Source organism: Hirundo rustica, chromosome 3 (assembly GCF_015227805.2).
Source record: "Hirundo rustica isolate bHirRus1 chromosome 3, bHirRus1.pri.v3, whole genome shotgun sequence".
NCBI classification, from domain to species: Eukaryota; Metazoa; Chordata; class Aves; order Passeriformes; family Hirundinidae; genus Hirundo; species Hirundo rustica.
The window spans coordinates 86,724,148-86,747,148 of NC_053452.1; the positions used below are offsets into that span (position 1 = coordinate 86,724,148).

At 45.9% G+C, this 23,001-nt stretch overlaps 1 protein-coding gene across 7 annotated transcripts in view; it reads right to left on the bottom strand.

Moving 5' to 3' along the window:
• Window positions 1-21,776, bottom strand: part of SMAP1 (small ArfGAP 1) — a 98,401-nt gene extending 76,625 nt beyond the window's left edge. For 2 of the 7 annotated variants that reach the window (XM_040058327.2, XM_040058324.2), the window contains exon 1: window positions 21,394-21,774. In XM_040058327.2, the coding sequence (XP_039914261.1) occupies window positions 21,394-21,511 (118 nt within the window). In that variant the 5' untranslated portion in view covers window positions 21,512-21,774. Of the gene's footprint in view, window positions 1-21,393 lie in introns of all 7 variants that reach the window. The other 5 variants (XM_040058330.2, XM_040058326.2, XM_040058325.2 and 2 more) reach the window with 4 other exon arrangements.
• Between the last annotated feature and the right edge of the window lie 1,225 nt (window positions 21,777-23,001).

Below are 23,001 nucleotides of genomic sequence, written 5' to 3' on the forward strand. Positions count from 1 at the left end.
CAAACTCATTTATCCAAGAGCCATAGGATCAGTCTTTAAGGCTGGAAAAGATACCATTAACCATACACAGCCAAGTACCACATGTACCTGTTCTTTAATACTTCCAGAGATGATGATTCAGCACTTCAGGCAGTGGAGCTGGGCAGCCTGCTCCAATGTCTGACAAACTTTTCAGCGAAGAAATCTTCCCCAATATCTAATCTATACCTTCCCCAGTACAATTTGAGGGCATTTCCTCCTGTCCTGTCACTGGCTGCCTGGGAGAAAGGGAAAACCTCCACCTGGCTACCTCCTTTCAGGGAGTTATAGAGAGTGATTAGAGCTCCCCTGAGTCTCCTCCTCTGCAGGCTAAACACCCTCAGCTGCTCCTCACAGGACTTGCATTCCAGACCCTTCACCAGCTCTGTTAGCCTTCTCTGGAGTCACTCCAGAACCTCAATGTCCTTCTTGTAGGGAGGGGCCCAGAACTGGACACAGGATTTGAGGCGCACCCCCAACAATGCCCAGTACAGGGGTACAGTCACTGCCCTGGTCCTGCTGGCCACACTGTTGCTGATGCAGGCCAGGATGCCATTGGCCTTCTTGGCCACCTGGGCACACACTGTCTCACGCTCCGCTGCTGTCAACCAGCACTTCCAGGTCCTCTTCTAGCAGACAACTTTCCAACTGCTCTGCCCCCAGCCTATAGCACTACAAGGCACTGTTGTGACCCAAGGGCAGGACCTAGCTCTTGGCCTCGTTGAACCTCATACAACTGATCTCAGTAGAGCCTGTTAAGATCCCTCTGTGAAGCCTTCCTGCCTCCTTCCCGCAAATCAAAAATCCCACCCAACTTGGTATCATCTCTAAACTGACAGATGGTGCATTCAATCCACTCATCCAGATCATTGATAGAGACATTAAACAGGACTGGACCAAAGACTGAGCCCTGGGGAATTCCACTAGTGACCAGATGGATGTGACTCCATTCACCTCTCTGGGCCTGGCCACCCAATCAGTTTATACTGAGTAAAAAGTGCCCCTGCTCAAGCCACGAGTGTTGGGAAGGAAGAAGCCAAAAAACCCTATAAATATGATTGCTTAGATTCTGAGAATGAGAAACCTGTAAGTGAGATAGAATTGAAAGTAAGTTTTGATGTTTGAGATGTATTAGATACTGGATCTCTGGGAAAACAGTTATGTGACCATCTGAAAGTTACCTGCAGCCAGACCCAGAGGTCAAATGGAATGTTCTGTCTCACCCCTCAATGTATGGTTCATCCCACACCTGTACCCCTCCCCTGAAGTATCAGGTATCTGTAACCCCATTGGCACAAGGCTTGTTCCAGCCCACCTTGAAGACCCCTGATAAGGGGTCCCGGGGGGCTGGACGGTCTCTTTGCTCTTTGCTCTCTTTTTGCTTGCACCCTTCCCTGAGGAATTTCCTCTCCCTACTTCTCCCTTCCCCCACTTTCCTAGGCCTTGCCACGAGCTGCAGCCTGGCGACTCAGAGCAAGGCCTCCACATCCCTTACAATAAACCTCATCTTCTAAAACCTAACTTCAGAGATCTCTCGTCTACATTCATCTACACCGTCCTGGAGTCCTCAGCAGCAGGAAGAGGCATATTTCTACAATTGGCGCACAACGTGGAAAACGCCGGACCCAGCCTTTCAAGCTGTGAGAGACTTCCCCATGGACGGTAAATTACCAGTTGTATGCTAATCGGTGTCGTGAGCACAGTATATCGCTGCAGGGCAGCGTGAGGCTGGAGCTCTTTAAAGTTGCCGAAGACAAAACCTTGAGCACGACGATCGTTACTAAGTAGCGAACACTCGGAGCTCTGAGGAGGTTTTGTCTGGCGTCCCTCGAGCACAGACGGCTGCTGCTGAGCGGCGGCCACTGGGGCTCACGGAGGGAGTTTTGCCGTGGTACGTTGCCACGTGCGTTGAGCGCGTGTGGGCACTGCTTTGCACTGCCCGCACTGAAGCGCCGAGGGGAGGTTGGAGTCCCGAGCACGGAAGAGCTGTTCCGGAGCAGTGCCTGGAGCCGTGACTTTGAAGGGGACCCCGCGCAGCGTCCTGAGAGCCGACTGGAGTGTCTGGCCAACCCCCACGTCGGATCTCGAGTGAGGACCTGCTTCTGCGACATCGAGGTGAGCTACACTGGTGTAAAAATGGGGCACTGCCATTCTACCCTTGATAGAGATCTCTATAAGAAACTTAAGTATCTTTTACGCTGCAATCACAGTACTTTACATAAGCAAGAGCTGAAAGACCTTTTAGAATGGACTCTAGTTAACTTTCCCAATGCTGACCGTTCAGCCGTCTTTACCAGAGACTTTTGGGACTCAGTTGGAAATAGACTTTTTAATGATATTTCACTGAAGAATTTTGCTGCTGCTGAGCTCGTTCCAGCTTGTAGGGCCCTAGTTGAGATCTTTGCTACAAAAAATGCCTCTGCAGCCGCGGCACCTGGTCACGCCGCTCCCGGAGATCCCCTCCGCGTGGCCACCGATCTGCAGCGGAGCCCGCCCCCCTCCCCCCCCTCGCCGCGCCACGTGGTTTCGGTTTCCGCGGCCCCGCCGAGCGCCGCGGCCCCATTCCCCACCCTCGTGGCCGCGGCACCCGTTCCCTCGGCCCCTACGCCCCCACCGGACCCTGCGGCCCCTCCCACCGCGCCCTCGGTCCCGTTCACGGCTGGAATTCCTGTTACCGGGGCTCCCTCCCCCCGCTCCAGTGTGCCAGGCCCCGTCCCCGTCTCTGCCCCTGCGAGCCCGCCCACTGACAGCATCCCTGCGGTGCTTCTCGCTGCCGGCACGGCGGCAGCCCTGCCCCCTCCATACCACGCGGCCCCGGCTCTACCCCCCCTCCCCGCCGCGGATCCCGCCGGCCCGCCAGCCTCAGCGTTTGCTGCTGTAGCTGCTGCTGTCGCAGGCCTACTGCACAGGCAGGCTGCGACGCTTTTGCAGGCGGCGCAGGGTCCCCTCTCTGCAGCCGATGCGGCGCTGGCGGTGCCACCGCTCTCGCCCGTGCCCGCCGCTGCCTCGCCGCCGCCGCCCTTCTATGAGCCGGCGGTGCCGGCTGCAGCGGTGTCGGCGCCCACGGTGCTGCCGGTACCGGCTGTGCCTGCAGTTCCCCTTGCGCACACTAACGCGGAGATGTCCACCACCCCCCCGCGTGTTCGGCCGCGTGCAGAGTGCCCCAGCCCCGCGCCGCGGCGGATGCTACAGCCCGTTCCAGTCCCGGCTCCGCGGCGTGCCCTGGCCCTGCCCGCAAGCTACGAGCAGCTCACTCCCGCAGCACAGACGGCGGCTGATCGTGCACGCCCTGTCCCCCCTCCGCGGCGTGCCCCGGCCCAGCCTGCGAGCTACCAGCGGCTGAGTGCCGCGGCACGGACGGCGGATGGCCGTGCGAGCCCAGTCCCTGCTCCGCGGCGTGTTCCACCCCGCCCCCCCCGTCCCTGCCAGAGCGACGGCTGCACCGGAGGCCGGGGCTGTGGCCGAGTTCGCAGCACGACCCCCTGCCGACGTGTCCCCATCGCACGGTGACTCTCCGGAGCCCCCAGCCGCGGCTCCGGCGTGTCCTGTGCCCACAGGCTTCTTAGAGATCCCTCCCACGGTTCCTGCTGCGATCCCTGCGCCTCCGCCACGTCCCGCGCGCCCCATGCAGCCCGCCGCCGTGATGACTTCCTACGCCGACCCTGTGCACGCAGCGCATTCGCATTTCGCGCCAACGCGCCCGGCCGCGTCACCGCCTGTGATACAGCCCCATGCAGAAACCTACGCTCAGCCGGAACTTGTTACAGTGCCATCGCAAATAGTCCACACTGCCGCGCGTGCTGCACAGCCCCCGACGCCACAGACTTCAGCAGTTTCTGCACAACCACAGCCTCCAGCAGCCCTTCCCCCGTCCACGACCCTGCACACAGCACAACAGCAACACGATTCTACAGCGACTTATATGTATCCTTCCGCGCCTCTTCCACCGCCAGACCTACATGCTGCAGTAACAGCTTCATGCCTGACGACTCCTCCCGCGGCTTCAAGTTCTTCTCAGATGTCTTCACTGGGAAGCTCTCTGCCTCCTGCATTCCTGCCTGTGCCTCCTGCATCCCTGCCTCTGCCGCCGCATCTTGCATCGTGCCCAAGCATGACAGAACCACAGCTTGGCACACAAGCCTTGCAACGAGAAGGGGGAGGATGGAATGTGACAGCCACTTTAACAAATACAGGACAGACAGAGAACTGCTTTGCCCTTCCAGATGCCAGCCGTTTCAAATCTGAGGGTCCACCACCACCAATCCCGATTTTGGAAGGTCCCCAGAAATGTTCTGATGACCTTCAACTGACAGACTGGCATGAAGTCACACGAGAAATTTGCAAAGAAGAAAATCTAAATCCTCTAGCTATGCCTGTGATATTCAGCCAGCAAGCTGGAGGTCCCAGAACAGGGACACCTATCCCATCTCAGGACATGAAAGAATTGCAAAAAGTGATAAAGGACAGTGGCATCTGCTCTCCATATTTTAAAGAACTGCTGAAAAATACCCTAGAAAGAACACAGCAAACCATAAAACGCATTTTAAGTCAAGTGGAAAGGTGGAAAGCCCAAGCTACACCTCAAAAGAGATTGAAGAAAGCTCAGTATGTTTATAATTTTCTGAACAGCTCTGCAAAAGAGCCTCACCCTCACATTTACAGACATTTCTTGAACACTAAAAAAGTAAAACTGAAAGTACACCCCCCAGTTTCAATTAAAAATTTAAAATCAAGACAGTTAGAAAGACCATATAATCCTGTAACATGGGGGAAGAGGTTTGCATTTGCCTCCACAGAAAGAGGACTCAAGTGGGTTCCAGTGAAAAATGTGAAGCAGTACCACGCATCGAAGCCTGCTGAGACCCCCACATCAGCCAGTACTTCTGCAAACCAAGAAGCAAGCACCCAGACCTGAGCTGCGCAGAATCATCAAGAGAAGATGATCCGCCAAAAGCAGCCCAAGAAAAGACTGAAGTTTTATTGTTTGCATGTTACTTTTGTTCTTTTGTTTTAGTTTTTGTAGTGAAGCTTTACCTAAGTCAACCAAAGACAAATGTCTGAGTTGTTTTAGCTAAGTCTGCAGGCTCTGATACCATCTGTCTATCCAACAGAAGCCCTGAAAAACCTGTTTAGTTAGAGTAACTTTTCCAAAAGATTTTGAAGGTTTGTGCTGCATGAATTTATCTGATCACTCTGTTTCCATTCATAAACAATTGCAAGAATTGAGAGATTTAGCTAGCCAAATTACAATAGATGACCCATCCTGGTTAGACAATTTGTTTGATGGTTTGAGCTTTGCACCTTGGCTAAAGGAACTTTGTAAGATAGGTTTGATTGTTTTAATAGTAGTAGTTGTAGTTTTAGTAGCAGTTCCCTGCATACTTCAGTGTGTGAAAAAAGTAATGAGTAAGACAGTGTCTAGTGTTTTAGTTGTTAATAAGAACGGGGGAGATGTTGGGAAGGAAGAAGCCAAAAAACCCTATAAATATGATTGCTTAGATTCTGAGAATGAGAAACCTGTAAGTGAGATAGAATTGAAAGTAAGTTTTGATGTTTGAGATGTATTAGATACTGGATCTCTGGGAAAACAGTTATGTGACCATCTGAAAGTTACCTGCAGCCAGACCCAGAGGTCAAATGGAATGTTCTGTCTCACCCCTCAATGTATGGTTCATCCCACACCTGTACCCCTCCCCTGAAGTATCAGGTATCTGTAACCCCATTGGCACAAGGCTTGTTCCAGCCCACCTTGAAGACCCCTGATAAGGGGTCCCGGGGGGCTGGACGGTCTCTTTGCTCTTTGCTCTCTTTTTGCTTGCACCCTTCCCTGAGGAATTTCCTCTCCCTACTTCTCCCTTCCCCCACTTTCCTAGGCCTTGCCACGAGCTGCAGCCTGGCGGCTCAGAGCAAGGCCTCCACATCCCTTACAATAAACCTCATCTTCTAAAACCTAACTTCAGAGATCTCTCGTCTACATTCATCTACACCGTCCTGGAGTCCTCAGCAGCAGGAAGAGGCATATTTCTACACACGAGCAGGCAAAGTAAACACCAAATTTCAGGCTCTAGACAGTAGAAACACACTGAAATTATCTATGATGACCAGCCAGATCGTTTCTTGTACCAGTCCTCTCTGCTATACTCATTTGTGTGAGGATGGAGTTTATTTTCTTCGTAGATAGCCCTATGGAGGTGTGTTCTGAATCTGTGACCAAAACAGTGTCAATAACACACCAATATTTTGGCTATTGCTAAGCAGTGCTTATGTAACATTGAGGCCTTTTCTGTTCTTCAGACTGTCCTGCCAGTGAGGAGGCTTGGGGTGGGCAAGAGGCCAGAAGGGGACACAGCTGAGACATCTGACCAAAGCGACATCACATAAAACACTGTGCTCAGCAATAAAAGCTGGAGTAAGAAGGAGAAAGGAGAGGCATCTGGAGTGAGTAACTACGAAACTGTTACATGTGATGGAACCCTGCTTTCCTGGAAAAGGCTGAACACCCACCTGCTGCTGCTAAATAGTGAATTAATTCCTTATTTTGCTTCACTTGTGGGCACAGTTTTTGCTTTACCTGTCTTTATCTCAACCCATGAGTTTTCTCACTCAATCTTCTGAGTCGCTCTGCCATCCCACTAGCATCCACATCTAAAAAATCCACATTCACTGCAGATATTCTTCTACATTCTTCCTCAGTATACTGTCTCACTTCCTCTTCAGGTTATGTAGATCAGATCAAGTAGATTTTTAGGCTGCACCATTCATCTCTCACCTACAGAGAACGTATTGGCCCACCCTCAAACACTAATATACCACAGTTCTCAGGCACAGGAATGGCCTACCTCACAAATGCAACTCTAGTCTTGACCCCTGAGTTTATTGTAACGATATTATCAATCTTCAGAGCACAACTTGCAGTGGAGCTCAGGGTGCTAAATTAACAGAAGACCGGGGAAAAGAACAGGCTGAAGAGGACAGACAGAATCACACCTTTTCTCCCTTGAAGCTCCAGTGTCATAGACACAAACCCTTCGCACAAATGTCCAGGACCTGCACGCCAAGGTAGCTACACCCCAATACTGCACCCTGCCCAAGTGTCAGCAAATGGATCACACCTTCAACACTCCTCCCTGAAGCTGGGTTTGAGCCAATACACACAACAGAAGGTATCTGTGCTCTGCAAGATGTATCTTTTGAAGAGCAGTTAAACAACTTTTGTACTTCCTCAGTCAGTGAACAAAAATACCTATAATCTAGGCATAAATGAACTTCCTGAGGTCACTTAGATTAATTTGATGTTTAAATCAGATCTAATTAGATCATGCTGTTTAGGGCTTTGTTCAGTTGTTTTGAGCAGCTCTAAGGTATATTTCACCCTCTCTTTGAGGAAAAACTCAGTTCAGCATTTGAAAATTTTGTGTTTTTTTAAACCACAGAGTAACTTATTTATATCCAATTCAAATGCACCATGCCACACATTCAAGGCTTAAATCTGCTTTGCATTCTTCTAAAGGCCTCATTTTGCTTTGTAAAACTATGTTGGTCTCCTGCGTGATGACACTAAATTAAATATAATTCAAACTAACACAATTAAACATTCCAGCATGACAATCATCAATACTCAGACACCATTATATCAGCCACATGTGACTTAGAAAAGAAAGAACAAATTTGCTTTTAAGTAGTGCTTTTCACAGCTGATTTAAGTAGGTTTGCATTTCAAAAAAAAAAAAAGAAGAGAAAATTGGAAGGGTTTTTTTGTGCAAGTTATTTTTCCAAAATGTACAGTATTTTTCCTCAAAATACTATTTTCTTCAGATGCCAGAAGAGAAATGGACTACACTACCAAAGCAGTCAGCTGCATTCAAGGCTGGAATACAGAACTGTGAGTATGAGTTCCAAGTAGGATTAAGTTTGCTTAAGAAGTTATTAATTCTCCAGATGTGCTCTGAAAAATCAGCAAGACTCTCAAGCATGCCATCTTGAATCTGTTGTATTTTTTAAATTCTCATTTAAGACCAAACACTCGACAGAATCCTTTAGTTCAATAAATATATTTTTGGAGTAACCTTCTTTAAGCAGGAATGCCATGAACACCCAAGCTCCACAGAAATCGCAGTGAACAAGGCAAGTGTCAAGGGGTAATTAGCATCACTTCTTTCAGAAGTTGCTTGCTCTCTGCTGCAGAACACCTAGAAAACTGAACCAAGGCTCCATAGTCTTTGCTAATAAGAATGACAGTTACTTTGTACTTAGAACACACAAGAAACCCTCAGCAGCTGTGGTGGATAAACCTTGTCTGGTCATCATGAATCCACCAAAGAGGAGAAAATAAGATAAAAAACCCCATGGGTCAAGATAAAGGCAGTTCAATAAAGAAAAGCAAAGGCCACGCACAGAAGTTAGAAGACAAATACTCTCCTATCAGCAGGTGATATCCACTTCCTAAGTGAGGTCTCAGTACACAGTTGGTTGCTCTGGAAGACGAACACCCTAAGAATAAACCCTCCCCTTCCCCTCGCTTTCTCTTAGCTATTACTGGGTTGCTTGTTATAGCCTATCCTTTAGGTTCATTTGGGTCAGCTGTCCTGGCTACATCCCCTCACAAAATTTCACCCACCTCCAATCCAGTGGCCTTTGGGGGTAGGCTGAGGAGACATCGATGCTGCACTTGCACTGCTCAGCACCATCTGAAACACTGATGTGTCATCAACACTCCTCTAGAGCTGCAAAGCACAGCACCGTGAGTGCTGCTATGGAAAGTTAGCCCCCTCTCAGACAACACTGCTACAGCAGCTCAATGCATTTAACATTGAGGATAACGAGGTATGGTATATCTCACTTGGTAATGAGAACACAGACCAAAAAGCCTGTACTCAGTGTCTTACTGACATGTCTCTTTGGTTTCGCCCCTGCTTAAGTGCTTAAGCACATTTCCCCTGAAGATCTAAAGGGTGCTCCTAATGTGTGGCATTTGCCATGTTTAAAGGGACACTTCTGTCATTCCACAGATAACAGGCAACTGAACAAATACCCCATATATATATACACACACACCCCTTAATGGGATAATCAGTCCCTGTATTATAAAAACATCAGTACATTGGTTGCTTCTATAAATTCTTATGAATGAAAAATTTAAACCCAAATTACTTCAGCACACATTGCCAGGAGCTTATTTCAAATAATCATTCATTCCTGATTGTCCCTCACTGTCATATTTTGAATGCACCTGCAAGTTCAGCTGCTTTCAAAAATACCAGGTTACATGATTAATCACTTCTATTGTCTTTTGCAGAACTTAGGGGTCTACTACAGCCTTTAATCCTACCAATGTAGTCCTATAATATGAAACTTTATTCACTTCCATTCAAAGAGTTCAGCAAATATGCAACAGATTCTTATATACAATCAACAGCTGAATGTGGAATATTGCATTCCTTTTCTCATCCATGCAAAGGAGAAAGTTACCTACTTGCTTTTTACTTTTTTTTCTTCTTTTTTAAAAACAAAATCATAGCCTGGCACAGCTTTTAGAGAAAGAAATGTTCCTTTACCAAACCACACCTGCAAAGTCAGTTGCTTGGCAACATTGCCTCCAACTATTACACATGGCTGTCCACAGCTCCACTCGGACAGGCACTGAGCTACAGTCTCTACCTCATTTTCCTCCACTCTACCAGAAACAAACACCTTTTCTGAAGAGAAGAAAGGGGCAATTGACAGTTTAAGGCTACTGAGAAAGGCAGAACAAAAAACCCCCAATGATCAGCTGCCCCCATAAAACTTGCCACCAACTCCATAAGGTGCAACATCAGCATTCTATATCTCTACATCTCCCACAGACTTGCAGCACAAGGATGTTCTCTGTTCCTCCATGTTCTTCCTCCTCTTCATATAGCTACCTAAGAGCAAAAAACATCTGGCTTCTCTGGTCAGAGGAAGACAAACCTCATCAGTATTTTGGATAAGTAGGAAACAAGGCAGGAACTCAGGTTCTCTTGATTGGGTTGTTTCAAACCACTGGGCAGGAGCTCCTTGAGAATATGTACTGAGACAAACAAGTTTAGCATGTAATGGAAAGCAAGTGATCAAGATGGTGGAAGATAAGCAGGAATTAGCAATATCAGAGTCTCCTGTAAACAAAGATGACTTTAAATAGGTATCCATTCAAATTTTAAATTTGCTAAGTTATCACAAAGACAATAAAGCAGTTTTGTTTGAATGGATTATTGCAAAATCATTCAAGAAAAAAATGTTAAGAGAATTTATATTGCTCAAGCTCCCAGCAAACATTCATCAAGTAAAAGACCAGAACAAAAGAAAAACAGGAATCTGCAATAGTTTGTTTTTTTTTTCTCCAGTCTTCCAGAGGAAATCATTATTACTCATAACATGGAGTTCAAACCACATAGTTTTAAGATCCAGGGAAATTGCTGGCACTAGGGACACTAGCTCTAAGCAACTTTACCAGCTCTACAAAGCAGTTAAAGTTGTGAAGGCATGCTCCTAGCTAGACTTAAACATTTCAAATAACATATGAGTAACCCTTTATACCATAGCATCTCAATTCCCAGTTGCTTCAAATGGCTAGATTTGGTCCTTTTTGTCTCTGGATGCACAAACAACAGCAAGATTTCTGTATTTCTTGAAAATCCAAAGCTCTACTACAGTCTGGATTTACTAATGTTTAATCACTTTCCCATAAAGGACTTCAACTTTAAACGAAGAATATACTTTGAATTGACACAGACTGATATTTGCACACTCGGGAGAAAGAGGAAACAAATTACATGTCATCTGCAGTGGGACTCCATATCAGCTTGTAAGGGATACAACAACTGAAATGAATCTGAAGCAGCAGAGACTGGAAGGGACCCTGGAAGATCAGTTAGTCCAAGCCCTGGTGCTCAGAGCACAGAAAACACAGCAGGTTACTCAGGGCTGTTCCCAGTCAGATTCTTGTTGGTTCCACACTGGATGCTCCACAGCCTCTCCGGGTAACCTGATCCTATTCAGTCTTTCCTGCAGTAAAACAAACAAAACGCTACTTATCTTGCAGTGGAATTTCCTGTGTTTTAATTTGCATTCATTGTCACTTGGTCCTATCACTAGATACCACTCAAGTCTGCCTCCATCCTTACTTTCTGTCACCATGTATTTATTATACACATGCATAAGAAAGCCCCAGCAGCCTTCTCTTGGCCAGGTAAAACAATCTCACTGCTTTCAGCCTCTATTTCACTGTAAGGTGCACCAACCTTCCTTTTTGTGCCACTTTGCTATACTTGCTCCAGTCCATCCCTGTTTCTTTGTGGAACCCAGAATAGGACAGCACTACAGATGCAGTCTCACCAGTGCTGATGAAAGCATCTCCTCCTCCCAGACACTCACCACTCTCTTCTGGAAATTCAGTCCAAGATGTTGTTTGCCTTCTTTGTGGCAAGGGTGCACTACTGATCCATGAGCAATTTTTGATCCACAGCATCACTTCTGCACCGCCATCACCTCCTTCCTAGGGACAGAGCTTTGCACTTCCCTTTGTTGAACTTGGTAACATTAGCTCATTTCTTCCAGTTGTTCATTTGCCTGCTCCTAAGTAGCAGCACATCCATCCGGTTTATCAACCACTCCTCCCAGTTTTGCATCCCATCAAGTTTGCCAAGGGAGGGGTTTATCCTGTCACACAGGTTATTAATGAAGATGTTAAACAGTGCTGGCCTCAATAACAACCCCTGAGCTACACCAAAAGGGACTGGCCTCCTGCTCAACTTTAGGATGTTGATCACCACCCTGAGCCTGGCATTTTAGCCTCTAAGCTATTTCCAATCCACCTCACGGTCTTTATCCAGAAAGCATTTCATGAACTTACCAAAGAAGAAGTTACAAGACAGTTTCCAAAGCCTCGTGAAAGGTCAAGGTAAGAAAATACCCATTGCTCTCATCCACCAAGCTGGTCATCTTGCTTGGTTCAGTGTGGAAGGCTGTTATCAGACTGGTCACAAATTACAGCCCTTTGATTAATCCATACCAACTATGGCCCATCATTTTCCTGCGTGTGTTTTCAGGATTATTTGGTCTGTCACTTTTCCAGGAACAGAGGCAAAGATGACTGACTGGCAGTTCTCTAGATGTTCCTTCTTGCCCTCTTCAGAGATAGTAAGGACATCTGCTTGAGTTCAGCCCCCAAAACCCACCCCCCAGTCACCATGACCTTAGTTAATGAGAGTCACACAAAATTACCTTTGCCACCCTGTCTCAGTCCTGGCTGCATCCTATCAGAGCCCACAGACTCGTGTACATCCAGCTTCTACAAGTGATCCAAAATCTGATCCTTCTCTACTGAGAGTACCCTTTTCTTGCCTAGAATTGTTGAAAGCAAGTCTTACTAGTAAAGAACAAAGTGAAGACAACACTGAATGTCTCAGTTGTTTCCACATCTCTTATGAGCAGTCCTCCTCCCCACCCAGCAGCAGGCCTAAATTTTCTCCATTCTTTTTTCTGCCAACCATCTGTAAATGCCTCCCTTGTTGCCATTCACATGTACCTGGTAAGATTAAACTCCACATAGACATTGCCTTTCTGACCTAGACACATTTGCATGCTTGGATGATGTCTCCAGGCTCTCCCTGGACCACATGTTTCTGCTTCCACCTGTTACATGCTTTCTTTTTATGTCTGAGTTTTTTCAGAAGCTCCCCATTCGTTCAAGCAAGACTCCTGATGCATTTCTGCCGTCTCCTATTCATTGCAATATGCCACACTAGTGCTTAAGGTAGTCAATCAGCTTTCCTGGCTCTCTCTGCTCAGAACAATCTTCCCAACAATTCTTCCAAGAAGAATTCCTTTCTGAAGATTATGGTTGTAATCTCACACTTTGCTTTGTTGTGTCCAGTTCAGATCCTGAACTCTTCTACTTCATGACCACTGCCGCCAAGACTACTCTTAACCCTTACATCCTCAACTTGCCATTGCTTGTTTGCAAGAAAGAGGTCCTCAACCACTTACACTGAGATATGGGCATCAATGCATCACAGAAGCTTCCTTGGTTACTTATTCCCTGCTGTGCTATCCCCCTAGAAAATAATAAGGGTAGTCCAAGCACCCTATAAGCAAGAAAGCCTGTGAACATAAGGCTTGAGTCATCTGAGGAAATCCTCATTACTACTTCTGGCCCCTAAGCTCTCAACTGGCTCACCCATCTCCAGGTAAAGCTGCAGGCAGCCCCACTGCTCTCACAGCAAAAGGCAACTCCCTTCACCACCATCCCAGCCCACCCTTTCTAAGCACTGTACTGACCCATTTCAGTCCTCCAGCTGTGAGCTATCCCACTCAGCAACAGCAATAAAAATCATAGCTCAGTCCTATCTCATTTTACTCTGCTATAATATCTGAAAACAACTTGCTGACAGCACAGTGAAGATGGATTTAACTAGTCATGGGTTTATCAGCCTAACTCTTCAGAACCACCTCAACATGAAAGTATCACTGAACAACTTTATCTGTTCACAAGGCAAAGCCATTATGTCTTGGAGAGTTTAGTTCTGGCCATAAGAGACATGGTGAAGCACCAAAGTTCCTAAAGTAAAGGTGAAGCATGCTCAAATGAACCTTACTGAGCCAGTCTAAGACAATGTGACACCTGAGCTAAATCAACTGCTGACTACTCTCTGAGTAATGTCTGATAATTGATGCTTTTAAATCCTATGGGATGCATGCATTAAAGAGGGAGTCACCTTTCCAGGAGAGGGTACCTTCCTAAAAGTCTGCTTATCACATGGATATATCTAATTGCTTCCTCTGTATCATGTACAAGGACCTCTTAAGGCTGCATCACAGTTGTTCTTTTTTCTTTATAGCATTCAGACCAAAGAGGGAAGACAGCATCATTCCATTCTGCAAAAGGAAATCCAGGAACAAAGCAAAGATCAAGTGGTATAAAAACAGCATCCTGCAGCAGCACCTTTTCACATCACTGAAGAGTGGCAGAACTGCAGCTTCAGGACCACTTGAAGACACACACCTGTAGCCCTGACCAAAAGAACTGGGCTGTTTTGCACTTTAAAAAGGCAGGAGCATGGTTTCATCAACTGCAATAATCACTTTTCACAAGCTGTCCCATCCTTGTGGTCCACACAACAGAAACAGCTTAGATTGTCAATAACTTCTGAACACAGGGCAGCAAACTAAACACATAAGGATTTCTGCATCTGTTTAATACACCTCAGAGAATCTAAAGATTTGCAACATAATAAAAAAATAAAAATAACAAGTCCCACAAATATTTCTATTATTAGTCACATAAATAATTAGGTTGAAAGGGACCTCTGGAGGTCACCCAGTCCAGCCTCTTATCAAAGCAATGCTAAGTTCAAAGTTACACCATGCTGCTTTAGGTCTCACCCAGTCAAGTTCACTAAAGTCCTGAAGAATAGATCCACTTGGGTAAAAGCATTCAACTTTGCAAATAACCCTGTTCTATTATAAGTGAAACACATTTCCTGTGACTTATTTGAAAATATTTTTCTGCACTCTAAGGGTCAGGAGATGGAAACAACTCCCTTCCTTACAGGGCCACTAGTGTCACCTAACACTGCAAGATACCATTCAGAAGTCCTAAGCTAAGGCTGCCATACTTTTTCCCCACCAAATGAGGTGTCTTAAGGGCTCTTTTCTTGGGGGAGACAATTATCCTTCTCAGGGCTGCAACAGCAGTTACTTCTTCAGTTTTTTCAGTCTCATCCAACCAGTGTCAGCAACAGGAAAGAGCGCACACAACAAGAGCATTGAGATAGTCTTATTTAGTAGGAAGAAATCAGGGAAAAAATCCTAGCTATTCAGCTCCAAGAGAGACTGAAGTGAGTTTCTGGTTCCTAAGGGTCTCTGGAGGCACTATCTTTGACCAAAAGGCCAGAAAACTATCAGCTAAGTACCAGATTATCACTAAGACTTCTAGTGATACAGTTCCTTGCTATTATTAGAGATCAAGATATATCATTCCATTTGCTAAGTTTAAGTAAAAACAACCCTGAATCAAAATTTTGCCTTCAAAATGCCTTATAGAAGGGTATTACAAAGCCTCAGTGGACGGCCAGCAACCTCCAGTTGTATCTGTCAATTCATATTCCAGTCTGTTACGCTCACATGATCTTTCACAAGCTTATCTTGCAGAAGCAATGGAACCCTGCAACAAAACCACAAAGAAATACCAGCAACTTCTTGTATCAAGAACAAATCCAAGTGATTTGTTCAAGTGAACAATCCAAGTGACCTGCAGTAACATCTGATATTTGCAACAATTGGTACAGAATATCCATACAGCATGATCAGCTACTAGTAAGCTAGTACTTTGTGTTTGAACTTCAATATACAGCTAGAAGTTGCACTGGACATGACACACGAAACTGACCTCCAGCACAATCCAGCTGTGTTCTATTCCCCCAAGTGTCCTCTCAGGGGTTTCTCCACCTTAGGAGAAAGACAGGGAAGATCCTCACCTGAGGAGGTAGAGCAGCCAGTGCCTCGCCCTAGTGAGAGCTCTGCCAATGAGCTTTCTTACACTAACAGTGAGGCAAAAGCTGATGCTTTGCACAGGCTAAGGGCAGTGAGCTGGGAGAGTTACCCATCTGCTTGAGAAAGAAGTGCACTATCTATTAAAGTATACAGGCAAGATTAAGACAGTTAGAAGACCAGACATCAAACAAGTAAATAGCAAAGTACCTTCTCAAAAAGTGATGATCATACACAACTATTTAAGTTGGTCTCCCAGCCACAGAAGAGACCACATGCAAGACTTGAATGTCTACACAAAAGAGTCTGAACAGCTATAAACATATCTGGAATATTCCAGATTTCTTTCCATAGCCAGTTTGCCCACTTATTTAAGCTATATTTTTTTTTTCTCCCCCACTGCTAAGAGACACCATGTTTGGGATTGCTTAGTTGTCAGGGAAGTTAAAGTTAAGTTCTAGCTACACAAACATTGGTATCACAATCTTTCCTGTCCAGTCTCTCTCCATGCTCCCAAGTCCCTGTACCTGCCACTCTTAAGACAGAAGGCCAAATCTTCAGTTACATACAGATATTCAGTGACTGTACCGTACAACTCTAAATACTGAAAAGTATTTTCATTAATATTATAACCAAATTAAACAAATTTTAATTTGGCTGAACAAGCAACAGTGTCAATGTGCTTCTTTGTACCAGGATTTTGGTAACAGATCATTTAAACAGGTTTCAAGCACTAGCAGGCACAAAGGAAGGAAGCATTAAAGAAAAAAAACAAACGACACCCAGAACACTTCCTCTGACACAGAAATCTATTCACCTTTCCTGAAGGCCCAAAACATCTATTTAATTGTTTATACTAAGGTCTGAAAGTTTCCAATTAAGTTATTTTAACTTGATTACAGTTTAAAAAAATCTAAAGCAGCTGATTTACAGCTCAGGTAATTGCCTTCTTGATAGGGAGATGAATTTACAGACTTCAGTAGTCAATCCACTGATATTAAAGACAGCATCCAAATACAAGCACAACAGACAGAAAAGGTATGTCAGAGGACACTCACATTGTTTTTTCTTGAAGGGGACAAATATTCTAAGGAAGCAAGCCTGTAAACTGAAGGACATGTCTTGGTCTAGTGTGACTGTCTCTGTAAATAACACACTGATTACTGTTCTTAATGATGTTTGAAAGTAATCTCCTTTTGTGCTTCATCACACACTTCAACTTCTAAGTACTTGATTCAGCATTTAATATCAGCATCCTAGCAATACCAGCCTTACTGCCAAGAAATAAGAACACAAGTCTAGGAGGCTTCTAGCATGTTATAAGTAGGTACAAACTACACAGAAATAGCAAATTATAGTCCCTATAGTCAAAGGGTCCCCAAATGATGTTAACAGTTTGAGCTTTTTTATTTTGGTTTCATTTGACAGACTTTGAAGAGGTGTTATTGCTTAAAGGATTCAAATATCAGTATTGAAGTAATTTTAAAAATGCATTACCCTCCCTCTACAATGAAAAGTAAGAAAAATTCAAATGCCTTACAATAGCTTTCTGCATAGTCTGCATACCTGATACAGCTTCTCCTAGATCCTTACAATTCCTGCCAGCTTTACTTAGTTATACAAACACAAGGACCACAAAGGAATTTCAGTTGCCGCTCCCAAAGCTTCAGGGTGGCTTAAGCTACTGTCAGCACACCCTACTATTTCCTCCAAATATCAGAAACAGGAGTGCAACTACTTCCCAGTAATATAACACTGGGACGACGTCTATTGCCTTATGCAGACAGCTGTTCAGATAGGGATGTAAAGAACAGACAGTACACAGGAACTGCCTTGTCAAATGTCATCCCTACCTCCTCACTTTTTCAAAAGTCGCAGTGATTGCAAAGACGGTTCCAGAACCTTTAATTTTCAGGCTTCCTCCCCACAGAAGTATCATCTAGTCTTTCTGACAGCTGCAAGAACTACAATTTGAAGGTGACATATGGCAGCTACCGTATGGCCTACAACACATAGTTTCCAACACATTTTAGCAGCAACAGTCAGATTCATAGCAGCTATTTAAACAGGCAAAAGGCAAATACAGAATAAAGCTCACTTCCAGCAACTGTTGCCAGGGTCAGAAATCCTAATTATTACTTAATGCTGCTCTGGCAGAAGTGTCCTCAGCTGCATTCTTCACCTTACAAAGCCATCCAATGTATCTGCATACCTTGCATTGCACAAATCAAAAGATGGATTTGTTATCGACACAAGACTACTGCTAATGACAGAAAGATTCTTTTGAGGACAACCAAGAAATAGCTTTTCTAATTCTTACACAGAGTAGGCATGCAATAAATACTGGAAAGGTGCATACTTCAAACTTCTTTGCAGGTAATGCATATGGTGGCTCTATACCTGGGCAAGGAAAGCTTGGGAGTGATAGGATGGTGACAAGACCCTGCATCACCTTCTTAGATGCAAGAAATACAAGCCAGCAGAAAAAGCCTTACTGATATGAAGGGATAGTTCAACAGTAGCATTACAGAAGATGCAATGAAAGTAACGAGTGGTAAATATGCTAACAGGACCACATTACATTTTTAGGGTCAAAAGGATATTTGCACAATTTTAAACTATATCTAGCTAGTTAAGAATTCCCAGAGCCTCAAAGAGCAGCAGTTAAAATGGATATACAAGTATAATCTGTAAGATTTCCACAACCTTTGGATGTGACTATTTCAAAAGAAGCCCAGGGTAAATATAATATTTTGGGTTTAAGAGATACTATAATACCTAGGGTGAGAGAAAGGAATTAGTTTCACTTAAGTGCCCATGCTGAACTTAGGCTACCCGAAAGACCATACTGAAAACAATGTTTCTCCACACTGCCAGAATAAGATCCAAGACAACTGCAACTCAGTTAAAACAATTAGAGTTAATCATTAAGTTGTTACCCCACAATTAGGTGACAGAAAAAGAAAAAACACAGAACTTGGAGGGTCCTACTGGGCAACAGAAAGGAGAAGGACAGACAAAGGAGCAAAGCTCACACAAGAGAGGCAAGTAAGAGAAACTAAAGCAGACAATATTTCAAAGAAAAAACAATACATTACATTAAGAAAACTAAAAACATACTGAACTAGGACTGACACAAGAGAAGTCCTAAACTTTTTGTCATGTTAAAAACAAATGGCTTCATGTTAATTTCTGCAGAATCCAGGATGAAGAGGCTCTCCAGTGGAGCTGACCATAGGGAACTCCAGACTAATAAAAAAACATGACCAGAGATGAAAGGGATGCTGTTAGTGGTGCAAGAGGTGAAGGAGACCTCACAGGCTGGGGAACGCCAGACAGCTGTCAGGCTCTGGTTAGCTAACAGAGCCACGTTAATAGCTGCTGCCTCAGACAGCTCTGCATTCCAGAATAGCAAAACTACAGCTATGCCAGACAGCAGAAAGTCATGAGCACTCAAACACCATGGATTAAACACGAAACACATTAGGAAAAAACAGCTGGCTGCAGCCTTTTCACTTCCTTTGGTAAATAAGTTTCAACAAAGACTAATATAATAAGCAAGAGTTCAACACTGGCATTGCATGCTCATGACAAGCTTGATTTTCAGCTTAACTGATAATGCTTCCTTTTTTCTGAGCTGTCTTCTGGACACAAAGAGTATCCACAAACGCAGACTTCAAGGTACAGCGGAGGTATCTCAACATTGTTCACACAACTCTCCTTCCCAGAAGGAAACTTCCTAAACTCCACTAACTGTGTATATATGGCCACATCTCAGTCAAGTGCCTTTAGAAGAGCTGCAACTAAAGCAAGCTTCTCATTCCATACTCTTTCTTCCAACTATAAAAAAACTCCCTGAACATACACAGTACAGGCAAAGTCAGATAGCACTACAAAGTTAATATGATACAAGATTTAAAACAAAAATTGCTACAACAGGATGAAGCAAATGCAAATTAAACTTGAAGGGAAGAACAGAATAAATAAAAAAGAAACCGCCAAACCACAAGTCCCTCACATTGCATCACCCAGTATTTTCATGCCAGCTTTCCTGGGGACAGGGTGAAAGCAAGCCATGCTTCTGGCATGCAGAGAGACAGCAAAGGAGAAGCTGAGCAAAAGAGAAAAGCAAGAAGCTTTCAAAAGTGCCATCAGATTTTAGTAGATACCTAAGTAAAATATTTCTTAAGTAAAATATTTACCTAAGTAAAAATTTCTAGTAGAAATTTGAAAACTGAATTAATATGTACTAGCAGAAGACAGCCTGCTCAAGATATTGGTAGGTCCTTCAGAACCTGAACAGAAAAAAAAACCCAAATTCAAGATACACCAAAGCTTGATCTTATGAAAGAAAGCTTATCTTATGAAACAAAGAACAGAACCGTGAATAAAAACACTCATTAACACAAACATAAGAAAAATGAAGCTGAAAGTGTCAGCACTGCTGAACTGAAATGTCAAAAGATACTGAGGGCTACAGAGACTAACAAACATTTTGACTAAGAGAGAGTTAGAAAGAGAAAACTCGGAGGACAGGACAAGAAATCAGAATTCCAGACTCTAATCTTGAGCGATACAGCCCTCAGGTCGATGCTAGAGAACAACTCATATGGAATTCCATCAGCAAGCAACACCAAGCAGCCTTCAGCAGAGAAATACAAAGTGCCAATAATATATAAAACATACATTCCTTCTCCAGAAAGTCACTGGTTATGAAGGGTCATGTACATGGTAACCAGCTGTCAGGGGCAAGAGGGGCTGCGTTAGGAAATGCGCTAGGCAGAGTTATTTACAAAATATAAAGACCCATTATCTTTATTGTAATCCATATCATGTACTTCTAAGAGTTTATATTAGGACAATACCGTCTTCCTTCTGATAGTGCAGGGCATGCCTTGTAAGCACAGTGAAAAAAAAGTAGCACACACAGATGGGAAGCGAATTTACAAACAGCGCCATTTCTGGTTGCTCAAACGAAGCTCACTCACACTTCACCTCCACTTTATGCAGAGAAGAACTGAACAAAGCAGCTCTGGCATTAACCATATAGAGTGAACTCCCAATTGTTATTCAGGAAGCATTACACTTAACAACTTACCTAGAGTACAACCTTAATAAATTGACTCTAGATGAAAGAGGGATGTGCTACAATTTTCCATTTGAAGGCTACAGAATCCAAGGTAAATACAAATGCAAACATATATCTACCTCTGTGCGCGGGGAAAAAAAAAAAAAAAAAACAAACAAAAAAAAAAAAAAAAACCCACAAAAAACAACACCACGCAACCAACCACTAAAGCACTATAAGATTTGCCAGTGATACGATTTTTAAAATTCCACTTATCGCCAAAGCCACATCTGTGACACATTCAACCAGACTCAGACATCCAGATTCACAGAGCCTGGCATTCTGACTGAGTCAGCATGGCAGGATATATTGTTTTGGACACTCGACATTCAACTCATCTGGCATATATCCCTGGCATCGGCCAGTCCCTTCCCGAAGGCCACAGCCCGCTCCGGATCGATACCTGGCAGCGCAGGAAGCGGACGCGGCCGTGAAACTTCAAGAAAGGGCTAGGCCAGTCATCGCATAAAGCCCGGCCGGGGGTTCCTCGCCGGCGGACAAGGCGGCTGCAGCACGGCCCACGGAAGAGTCAGGCTGTCTGTCCGCCCGCCCCGCCGCTGCCCCCGAGCCCGACCCCGCTGCCACCGCCGGGCCCGCTGTCGGGAGGAGCCGCCCGCCGGTCCCGCCGCCCCTGCGGACGTGGCGCGGCCCCGCGCCGGGCCCCGCAGCCGCCCCGAGCCGGGACCCGCCGGGGCCGCGCCGCGCCCGGGCCGGGCCCCCGCGCCCCCCGCCCCGCGTACCCTTGGCCTCGCAGTCCGCGCAGTACTTGTTGTCCTCCTCCCGCAGCAGCTTGGCCAGGATGGCCTGGTGCTGCTCGTTCTGCTTCTGCGCCTTCTCCCGGCAGGAGCGGGTGGCCATGGCGGGGCTGGAGCGGGGCCGGGAACGCTCCTGCCCTGGCGCGGCCACGGGAACCGGCGGCGGCGAGCGCCGACTTCCTCAACCGGAACTACTTGCGGACGCCTCCGCCTCCCTCCCCGCCCGCCGCCACCGCGGTGGCGCGCTCACCACGCCCACCCTGGCCGCGACAGTCCCTTATTCCCGGGGCGACAAACAGTCCGCCGGGTCCCTAAGGCCGCGATGTCGCCCCTACGCGGCGCTTCCCAAAGAGCAAAACCGCCGTCCCGGCTTTAGAAGGGCACGGAGCGGTTCCCGGGGATGAGGGGCGGCACCTGGCGACAGCAGTTGATGTATCCGTCCGCCGGCGCGTGACCCCGCCCTCCAGGTGGCGGCCGGGGCAAGGGAAGGGCGGGGCCCGGCGCGAGCCGCCGCACCTGTGCGCGCGCCGCCCCGCCCCGCCCCGCCCCGCCCGGGAGGGGATCGCGGCGCGGCCTGGCCCGGAGCCCGCGGCGCTCCGGCCGCCGGGAAACACCCCAAAACACACAGCCCAGGCATCCGCCGGCGTGCGTGGGATGGCACACCCGCGTCCTTGTATTCACCGACCCACCGGTGGCAAATACCCCAAAACGCGCAGCCCACGAATCTGCCGGTGTCATAAGAGTGGGGCTCCCTGTGACCTTGGGATAGTTGTCTCTTTCTCCAGGCCAGTGCTGGGGGAGGAAAAAAAGCTCTTACGGCTTTTTGCTTGAATGGACGCTGCCATAGCTGGAATTTGCCCTCTGAACTTTCTCCAAGAGTACATGTTTCTGTCTGAAATAAAGCTTTACAGGCAGCAGAGACCTTACAATGAGGAAACTGGTGCTTTTCCGCTCTTGCGTGGGTGGTGAGATGCTCTAGGGAAGTCAGAGTTGGATCCAAAATATCTGCAGAAAAGCATGGCTCGGGCTGATTTTCTGTGCCCAAGACTGCACCTCTACACTTTGCCCCTCAAAATACCACGTCTGTGTTGTCCTCTTCCTCCATTTTGTATCAGCTCCCTTTGCCACTGCTGAGCACTCTGTTACAGTCTCTTCACCAGTAACATCCTTTTTGTCAGATCAATTCTAGCTTGCTGCCTTTTTTTTTTTTTTTTTTTTTTTTTTTTGCCTCTAATCCAACCCTTCTGGAAAGAGCTGAAGCCTATATATAGCCTATAAAATGCTTATATGAGGCAGATGGAAATTCAGGTCTTTTCCCTCTCAGCCACTAAATCACTGAATCATTCCCTACATCTTTCTCAGAGACAACAGTGAATTAAATATCCCCCCAAATGTGGAAGAGTTGCAACAGAAATAAAATGAAAATACTACACGTCAAGTTAATTAGTAGCTAAACTATCACCTAACATGAGAAAATGTGTTTAGATCACCCTTAAATAGAGAGGTAAGGTCTGCCTCTACACTGGGAGTCTCCTGGCCAGTGAGTTACTGGGTATGAGGTTGCAAAATGAGGATATGGTATAAATACATAAT